Below are 9,135 nucleotides of genomic sequence, written 5' to 3' on the forward strand. Positions count from 1 at the left end.
TGTCCCTTGGAAATTTGCTGTGGATATATTATTCCCAGAGAGATAAATGATGTGATGAAGGAAGGGAAAGGCCCCCAGGAGAGCTGAACATTACGGAAATGCGTTATCTCCAGTTCCCTCCACTTGATTTGTTGGTGGTGACCTAAAGAAATACTTAAATCAGATGGTGCTGAGGCACTGGCACAGGTTTCCCAGCGAAGCTGTGTCTGCCCCATCTGTGGAAGTGTTCCAGGCCAGGTTGGATCGGGCTTGGAGCAACCTGGGCTAATGGAATGTGTCCCTGCCCAGGGGGATGATCTTTAAGGTCCTTCCAACCCAAACCGTTCTATAGTTCTACGAATTTTGATGCCACGACCTCTGAAAACTTACCAGCAGCCTCTGAAGAATAAACTGAACATGTCCCCAGCAAACTGCTGAGGCAGCGGGTTTCCTCTGTCTCACCCTTTCTCTGGCCACTGACATCTGCAGCCTCCAGGGCTGAAGTTCCTCAGACTTCCAGAAAGTTGCTCTCCCTTCTTGGTGTCCTCTCTGCCCTCTCATTGCACAGACTTCTCCTAATTTTGCTTTTCTCACTTTCTCAGCTTTTCTTTAAACCCCCTGGAACCCTCTGACCAGAAGGACACTGGGGTGGATAAGGACACAAAGGATGAGTTGGCTTCTCCACAAGGAGTATGTGGAAGCAGCGTATGTGTTGCTCTAACTTGGGGCTGGAATTCAGCAAAACTTCTGGCTTCCTCACTAAGCCAAAAATTCGATCTCCTGGAGCTTATTTTGTGTGGGTTGTGTCCCTCACATGGAGTCTGAGACCTTCTGTTTGCCTTGGCTTGGAAGGCAGAGGGGAGGGAATTGGTACCACCCAACATTAGGTGTGAAAATGAAAGAGAAGTAGGAATAGAATCGTGGAATTCCAGACTGGCTTGAGTTGGAAGGACCTTAAAGCCCATTCAGTTCCATCCTTTGCCATGGTCAGGGACACCTTCCACTAGCCCAGGTTGCTCCAAGCCCTATCCAACCTGGCCTGGAACACTTCCATCGATGGACATCCCTGTCCCCACTTGGCCCCATGAGGATGGCAGCTCTATGTGCAGCAGATGTGATGTGTGTTCAATTGGACACAGGCAACCCTTGTTTCCATCCGACTTTTCCAGATCCCAGAAATACTCTGTGTCCCCCCCAGCCCTCCTCCTTGCCCAGAGCCGAGCTCAGAGCGTGGAAGGCATCACCTTGGCCAAGCAGAGCACACAGGACCTGGTGCAGATGATCAGACATGAGCTACTGGACATTTTTGTAAGTAAAAGACAATACAAGTGTCCTTTTTTTCCCCACTGTGGCCATTTGCAGTGGCTTTGGTTATAGCCTGGAGCTCTGTAGAACAAGTCGCTGCTCATGGATTCATCACTCCAAGTTTGAGTTTGAATTTTATGGCTTGGATCAGAGAGTTGAGACAGAAATCTGCTGTTTGCTGAGTGGTCTCAGGGGAGGAGACCATGGAATTGATGGATTGGCCAACCTGTCACCAGCCTGCGGCTGTGGGGACTTGGCCTCTCTCGGGGACTGCTTCCTTCCTTTTCCATGTGCCTTTGGAGTCTGGTGTAGCCATAACACATGGAGCTGGGCTGAGCTGGGGCTTAGCTTCTCCCAGGATCTGCTCCTGCCTTTTCCATGTGCCTTTGGAGTCTGGTGTAGCCATAACACATATTGCTGGGATGAGCTGAGCCTTGTTTGTGCCTCCTCTGCTCACACCCTCAGCTCTGAGCACAGCTGCTCACACACACTTGGCACGTGATGGGCAGTGTTTGGCTTAGGCCTCTCCACCATGCACCAAAATCCCTGCATCCACACTTGTTTTCCAGCTGCTTGTTTCAGCATGGAAACAAGCAGCCTTGTTTAACCCCTGTGAAAGGGCAGAAAGTCTCATTTCCTCCTGTTTTCTCCTCACTGTAAGCCCTTGGTTGTTGTTTTGCTCCCTTACAGCCAGAAATCACTGTGCAGAATCTGCCGCAGTACTTGCAGCTCAGAAAGCCTTTCCTTATCCTCTTCAGTGCTGGTGACATCAGTCAAATGGAAAACAAGGAAGAAATGCTGAAGGTGGCAAAAGGAAGAGCCCAGAAGACATTTGTGGCTTCCTGGTTGAACCTGTGAGTGTGTGAAAACCTGTTTTCGCCTGTCCCTTAGCTCACTCTGAGTTTTTCAGGGCAAGAAAAGAACTGAAGCTGCAGTTACTGAAGACACAAGTGGGTAATGAGATTATTGGGTCTGAAATCATCCTGAATTGGGAAGTCAAACCAGTTAGCAATGATTCAGTGTGTTCTGGGCAGCTGCAGAATTGCCTGACAAAGGGAAATTAGTAAATGCTTAATTGATTGCAGAAATAACTGTTGATGGGGCAAAATGTAAATGATCTCATGTGGTAGCTTGACCCTGGCTCTGCTCTTTGTATTTTTGTTGCATGTGGGAGTGAAAAAAAAAGAAATTTGCCCTCCTGGAATGTCTTCTGGTGATTTTCCACCAGCAATTAGAGGGAATGAGTGGTCAGTGACTGGGAAAGAAAGTTTTCAGAACAAGGTTCAGCCAGAAGAAGCCTCATAAAAGGCAAATTTAAAACATATTCAAGGAACGAAATGAATCCAAGAGCTAAGAAACAAACTTGTAGACTGAGGATTTGCTTTAATCCTCCCTAGTGGCATTTTTCAATTTTTAGCCTCTTTGTTTTGCCCAAACTCAGAGACACCTCAATGGCTTAATCATAAAAGTCTTTGAAGTCTGGGAAGTGCAGCACAGCGTGGGCTGGATGGAGCTGAAGGGGAACGCACATGTTTGGAGAGAGAAGATTTGTTTGCCAGTAATGCACAATAAATGAGGCCCTGGAACTTCCCCACCTACACATGGGCCTTTGTTGTCCTGGCAAACACAGAACTGTCCTGTGCCACAGCAGAAGGGCAGTGCCACAGCAAAGGGCAGAACTGTGGAATCCCAGAGTGGTTTGGGTTGGAAAGGACCTTAAGCATCATTTCATCCCACCCCCTGCCATGGGGCAGGGACACCTTCCACTAGCCCAGGTTGCTCCAAGCCCCATCCAACCTGGCCTGGAACACTTCCAGGGATGGTCCTTCTACACTCCCACAGGCAAAACTGTTCTTTGTGGATGTGGCCCAAGGGCATTAGTGCTTGTTTGGCTCTCAGTCTTTGTGCTGTCAAACCTGAATCTCCTCTTCCCAATAGGAAAAAGACTCCAGTGGGACACGGGATCCTGAGGACATACTTTGCCACAATGCCTTCACTGCCTGTTCTCCTCTGGGTGAACCTTCATGCTGGAGGTCAGGTATTCAAGTTCCCATCAGAACAGTCCATCACTGAAGTGAACATCCTGTCTTGGCTGGAGAAGCTCAGAGCAGGACTGGAGACTCCCAGCAGTAAGTGGACACAGGTTTAGGACATTCCCAGGCACACACTGTGAGCTCTGCTCTGTTTATGAGCAGATACTACATGCAATGAATTGTCTGCCCTGGAATTTAATGATGGAAAAAGTAGCTGTGCTGGTTAGAGCTGGACAAGTACAAATAGTGCAGCCAGGAGAGAATATCCATGCTCACACGTTTGCTTTAGGAATGTTTAATGTTTGGAGCCAAATGTGAATAGCTGGGAATCGACATCTCTTCCCTGTGATAATCCCCAAACCTGGCTGAGCTCTCCTGAGCAAACAGCCCTGAAACACAGCTTGCTAAGAAAAATCTCCTGACTCCCAGTTGTAGGTGCTCTTTAGGCACCTTCCAGCTTTTTTTTTCGGATGGGAAAGGATAAGGAAGTTGGGGCTTTGCTGTGGTCTTAGGAAGATAAAGGGATGATATGTAGTGTGAAGCTTTTCACTGCATCCCTCCTGCCTTGATCAGCCTGATGAGGCTTTGGAGGAAGGCAGCATGGATATGCCTTCTTCAGGAAACATGGAGAAGGACTATATACATGGGCATGGAGTATCAGGACAGAGAAGGCTCCAGGGACACCTTAGAGCCCCTTCCAGTGCCTAAAGGGGCTCCAAAAGAGCTGAGAGGCACTTGGGATAAAGGCGTGGAGGGACAGAACAGGACGGAATGGCTTCCCACTGCCAGAGGGCAGGGGTAGATGGGATAGGGGGGAGGAATTCTTGGCTGTGAGGGTGGCGAGGCACTGGCACAGGTTGCCCAGAGAAGCTGTGGCTGCTCCATCCCTGGATATGTTCCAGGCCAGGTTGGATGGGGCTTGGAGCAACCTGAGGTAATGGTAGTTGTTCCTGCCCATGGCAGGGGGTTGGAACTAGATGGTCTCTATCATTCCTTTCAACCCATACCATCCTGGGGTTCTGTGTGCTCTGTGTAGCCATGAAATGCTACAGGATCTTGGGAACTGCTGGCTCCCAGCCTGCTCCAGGCTCCACTGGATCTTTGAGTATTTTGAGTCTTTCAGAGCAAGTGTGTTCCAAACAGTGGCACCAGCCTGCTGGAGGAGGATGTGTAGGTGTTTACCAGAGCTGAAGACACCCATTTCTGACCCAGTTCTGACTGGAGAACCCCATGAGCCAACCATCCTCCCACTAGTTTTTCCATTGCCACTGCGTAAGGCACCAGGCTGTCATGTAGGTCTCTAGGTTGGAACCTCAGTTTTCAGGTCCAGCTGATGTCTGAGCATCTCACTGCATCCCAAGGGCCAAGGCCATGGCTCAAGGACAGCTTTGGCCAGCTCTGGGAAATGTTGATGCACCCCTGGCTGGTTTCATTTGGGTGGGGATAGTTTGGGAGATCTTTAATTTTGTGGTCAACGGAAGGGCAAAAAATCCCCATAATATCCTTGAAAGGGAAATATCCATAGAGTTCATTTGCTAACATGGCACTGGATTTGCTTCTCAGGTACCTTGTCCGAGGAAGACTGGAAACCACCACTCCCTGCTTATGACTTCCTGCAGATGATGGACACTGCTATGCCTGAGCTCCCACTCCACAATGCTCATCCTCCTGGGAACACACCAGCACAGCCCCTGGCTGAAATCCCAGAAAGGGACACTGCCACCCAGGAAGAGCCATCCCAGGACACCGCAGCAGAGAAAGTTGGGATCCCTGGGAGGGACCTGCGAGGGACAGCCCCGAGGCTGGCAGCGAGGGACAAGCAGGGCAAGAGGCACAGTGAGCTCTGAGAGCTGGGCAGGATAAGGTGTGGGAATGCCCAGAAAAGCCTCTCACTTTTCCAGCCCTCCATGAGCCTTTCCAGCAGGGAGGGATGTGGTTCTAGCTGTAAATGAATAGTGAAGGGACAAACCAGCTCCCTGGGCAATGTGCTGGTCCTTCTGAGATGGCTCTGGTTTCTGATGCTGGAAACATGTCCATATACCCTACAAATGTCCATACGCCCTGCACATTGTTCGCTGGATGCTGTTGGGAGCTCACCATACCACAGACCATGCTGGAACAGTCAAATCAGCACAGCCCTGCTCTGTAGTTTCCCTAAATCTCAAATAGAACCTTCAGCTGCCCCCAAGCAGGAAGCAGGGAGTGATTCCAAGATAAGAAGTCCATTTCTCCCCTCTCCAGTTGCAGTAGGAGCTCTCCCAAGTGTGTCAGTAAGCCTTGTGATTCCATCTGCACTGGAGCCACGTGGAGCCAGGAGGGTCACCCACTCCAGGGCTGCTTCACCCAGCACCCACTCACATTTACACCTAACTTGTGACCCCAGTTGGTGAGTGTGATCATCCTCAGGGGGAAGAGAAGGATGTGGTTAAAGCAGATTTGTTATCCAGGGCAGAGCTCAGGTCACATAAGAGCCATGAATAGCTGAGTCAGAGCTGTGCCAGCAAATCCTGAGGGCAGGCAGGTTGGGAGATGGCTTTCCTCACTGCTGGCATTTTCTTGGGTGCCAGCCCAAGGGGCTATTTGCAGCTTCAATTTGTCCTTGCTCTCAGTGACAGCAGCGAAGTTGGTGCCTCCTGAGCTGGGAATGGTGCAGGGAGGGAGGTCTGCAGGAAGCCAGTGCTGTGGAAATGAGGGGAGGAAGATGAAGGGCAAAGCTGGACCTTTCTGAGGTGGGATGGAGCTGCCTCACATCCATAACTAAATAGGGAGATGCTAAACCTGGGGAAGAGGCTTTCCAGCCTCTGCTTATCTCCTGAGGACAACAAATGGCAGAGGGGTTGGAGCTAGGTGGTCTTTAAGGTCCCTTGCAACCCAAACCATTCTAGAATTCCATGATCTTCCAACCTCCCAACTTCCAGTGTTTATTGAAACCATCTCCCTTCCACAGCACCCCTGAGATGTACCAGGAGGGTCAGATTCCTCTCCTTGTGACTCTGAAGTTACTGGGAAGGGGAAAATCGATGGTTAGGAACTACTAAGAGCGTAGTGAAATGTGTATTTCCCATCCTGCAATCAGCCCACGTGGTTGGGAGTATTTTGGAATGTCCAGGAATAGGTCATTAGTCTTGGGCTCTCTTTTGAAGCCCTTAATTGAAACAGACCTTTTTGGACTGAATGACAGGCTTGGAGCCAAAATGTATGTATTTTAAGTACTAAACTGCAGGATGCAGATCAGAGCCTGCCATGGAGCTCAGCGTTCCCAAGGGAAGGGATAGGTCAGGGTGCAAATAGATCCTCCATGAGTTCCCGTCGTTCCTCTGCTGTATAAGGTCGTTTCAGTGCTGGATTCCACAAGCTGTACATTGGTCATTTCCTGTCCTGTCCCTAATCATAGAATTCCAGACTGGTGTGAGTTGGGAGGGATCCTGAAGACCATCTCATTCCAACTGCCTGCCATGGGCAGGGACACCTACTACTAGACCAGATGCTCCAAGCCCCATCCAACCTGGCCTGGAACACTCCCGCCACAACTTCTCTGGGCAACCTGTGCCAGTGCCTCACCACCCTAACAGCCAAGAATTCCTTCCCAATATCCCATCTATCCCTGCCCTCTGGCAGTATGAAGTGTGACATTTGGGTTTGTCATTGGTGTCCTAAATAAATTCCATCTCAAGTAGGCTCAGTCTGCATCTGTGTTGGGTGCTGGATGGTGAGAGCAGGGGTTGCTTTCCTGGACTGGGGGGCTGGGGTGGGTGCACTGCAGCAACAGGATCCCTTCCTTGTGCAAGACAAGAAGCATTCCCACATCCCTGCTCTTGTCCCAGCGTCCTTTTCCAGTGCTGGATCGGGGCAGGAGCTTGTCACTAGGGGTCAGTGCCACATCTCCGTTGTGGCTTCACACACTGCTGCCTCTCCCAGTGCTGCTGGATTGGTGCTGGAGTGCTGCCACTAGGGTGCTGGGGGACAGAAACGGCTTCCCAGTGGGATCCTGTGGAAATGCTGCTGACTGAGGGGCTCTTTGCTCCCAGGAGCTGTGGCTGGGGAGTTTTGGCTGTTGCTTGAGCCCTCACAGCAACAGTGGGATCCACTGGCCCAGGTCTCCCAGGCTGGGTGCAAGGAGATCCAAGCTAAGCCCACCTTGCAGGTACCAGTGTGGTGCCTTGGAAAAGGGACGTGTTTTTCCATGTCCCACTGCTCCCAGCATCCAGCTGGGTAGGAGCCAGGTCTCCCATCAGAGTCAGGGTCCTGGGACACCTCAGGTGGCTTTGAGTGTGTTTTCTTCTGATAGCAAGGATTGCTCCAAGCCCCACCCAACCTGGCCTGGAACACTCCAAGGGATGGAGCAGCCACAGCTTCTCTGGGCAACCTGTGCCAGTGCCTCACCACCCTCACAGGGAAGACCTTCTTCCCAATATCCCATCGAACCCTGCCCTGTGACAGTGGGAAGTCATCCCCCACTGGCCTTGAGTGAGAAGCAAGTCAGAGGAGCGAGAGCTCTGGCTTTGGGGTGTGTCACTCATCCCTCCCTGTGTCAGCAGTGCTGAGCTGAGGCAGATCACAACCAACACTGATGCTATCAGCAACTTTTTCAACCAGCTAACCATAAAAGATGTGTTTGTCTGAATAAACCTCAGCAGTGACTCCTTCAGTAATGCTTGTGGGGAACACACTGAGCTGAAGGATTGACAGATTCCCTTGGCAGATATGGATCGACTATTTATGACCTCAGACCAAAGTCTTCTTTAGATGAGACTTTATTTCAGGGCTGCTCCACAGATGAACACTTACATGTGCTTCAGGAGGCTTTCAGAGAGTGTTTAAATAGCAGTGGTTGAGCAGATGATAAAATGATGATACACACACACACACCAAAAAAAAGGATGAGGTTCTTGTCCTAGAAAGCAAAACAATTTATTGTCCAAAACAATAGGAAATTCTCCTTTTAGGTCCCTTCCAACTCAGGATATTCCCTGATTCTCTGTTCTCTTGCCATCCTCAAGGAATGATCACCATAGGTTAGGAGGGAGGAAGGCTTGCAGCAGTCCTCACTGCAGGGCAGAGGCAATGTTAAGGATGTGTGTTGTGTTTTCCATGTTTAAAAGCTTTTGAGGAAGGATTATGGAGGTCCCACTGGTCTCCAACCCATAGAAGTAATCATGGCATTTCTCCCAGTTTTTTCACCCTTTGAGCAAAACAAGGATGGTGAAAGACAAGTCCTTGTGCTGGAAGGTGAATTTTCCAAACTCACTGTTCTCAGCCCATCCTGGACCACTGGTAGCCACAGTCCCAGGCTTGGACCACTGATGGCCTCCCGGCAAGCCTTGCTCCATGGCCAGGCTCTTCCCTGGCTGTGCCATAGGGATACAGCTGCAGGACAGCAGAAGAGACAGCTGCAGCAGGGAGGAGGCAGGAGAGGACATTGTCCTCAGGAGGGAGATGCTGTGAGGCCGGAGCAGGGGCATGGGAAGGACAGATCTGCTTGGAGATGTTCCAGCAGCACTGTCAGGATGTGGAGCAGGACAAGGCCTGGTGAGCTGGTGTGTGCCTTGGACTCATTGGCGCCTGGCACTGTGTGCGGCCAGGGAGTCTGGCAGGGCTGACTGGAGACCAGTCACTCCATCCCATCTGGTGCTGCAGCCTGGCAGAGATGCTTTCCCTTTAGAGCAGGTTCCTCTCCAGCATGGATTGGATATGATCCCTGTCACAGGGCACCAGCCCCTGCCACAGGGCCCTGCCAGCAGTGGTGGAGCCACATCTGGGACTGTTTGTCTGCAGCTGCTGAGTAAGGCTGCTGAGGCCTTCTGGAATCACCTCAGGC

General features: G+C 50.8%; 1 protein-coding gene across 1 annotated transcript in view; it reads left to right on the top strand.

Annotated features, from left to right (window-relative positions):
• Positions 1-5,164, top strand: part of TXNDC16 (thioredoxin domain containing 16) — a 31,732-nt gene extending 26,568 nt beyond the window's left edge. Inside the window, exons 16-19 of the mRNA XM_009071192.1 lie at positions 1,149-1,287; positions 1,975-2,138; positions 3,223-3,413; positions 4,881-5,164. Coding sequence (XP_009069440.1) covers positions 1,149-1,287; positions 1,975-2,138; positions 3,223-3,413; positions 4,881-5,164 — 778 coding nt within the window. The remainder of the gene's footprint in view (positions 1-1,148; positions 1,288-1,974; positions 2,139-3,222; positions 3,414-4,880) is intronic.
• The last annotated feature ends 3,971 nt before the right edge of the window (positions 5,165-9,135 follow it).

Source organism: Acanthisitta chloris, unplaced genomic scaffold, assembly GCF_000695815.1.
Source record: "Acanthisitta chloris isolate BGI_N310 unplaced genomic scaffold, ASM69581v1 scaffold5560, whole genome shotgun sequence".
Lineage (NCBI taxonomy): Eukaryota > Metazoa > Chordata > Aves > Passeriformes > Acanthisittidae > Acanthisitta > Acanthisitta chloris.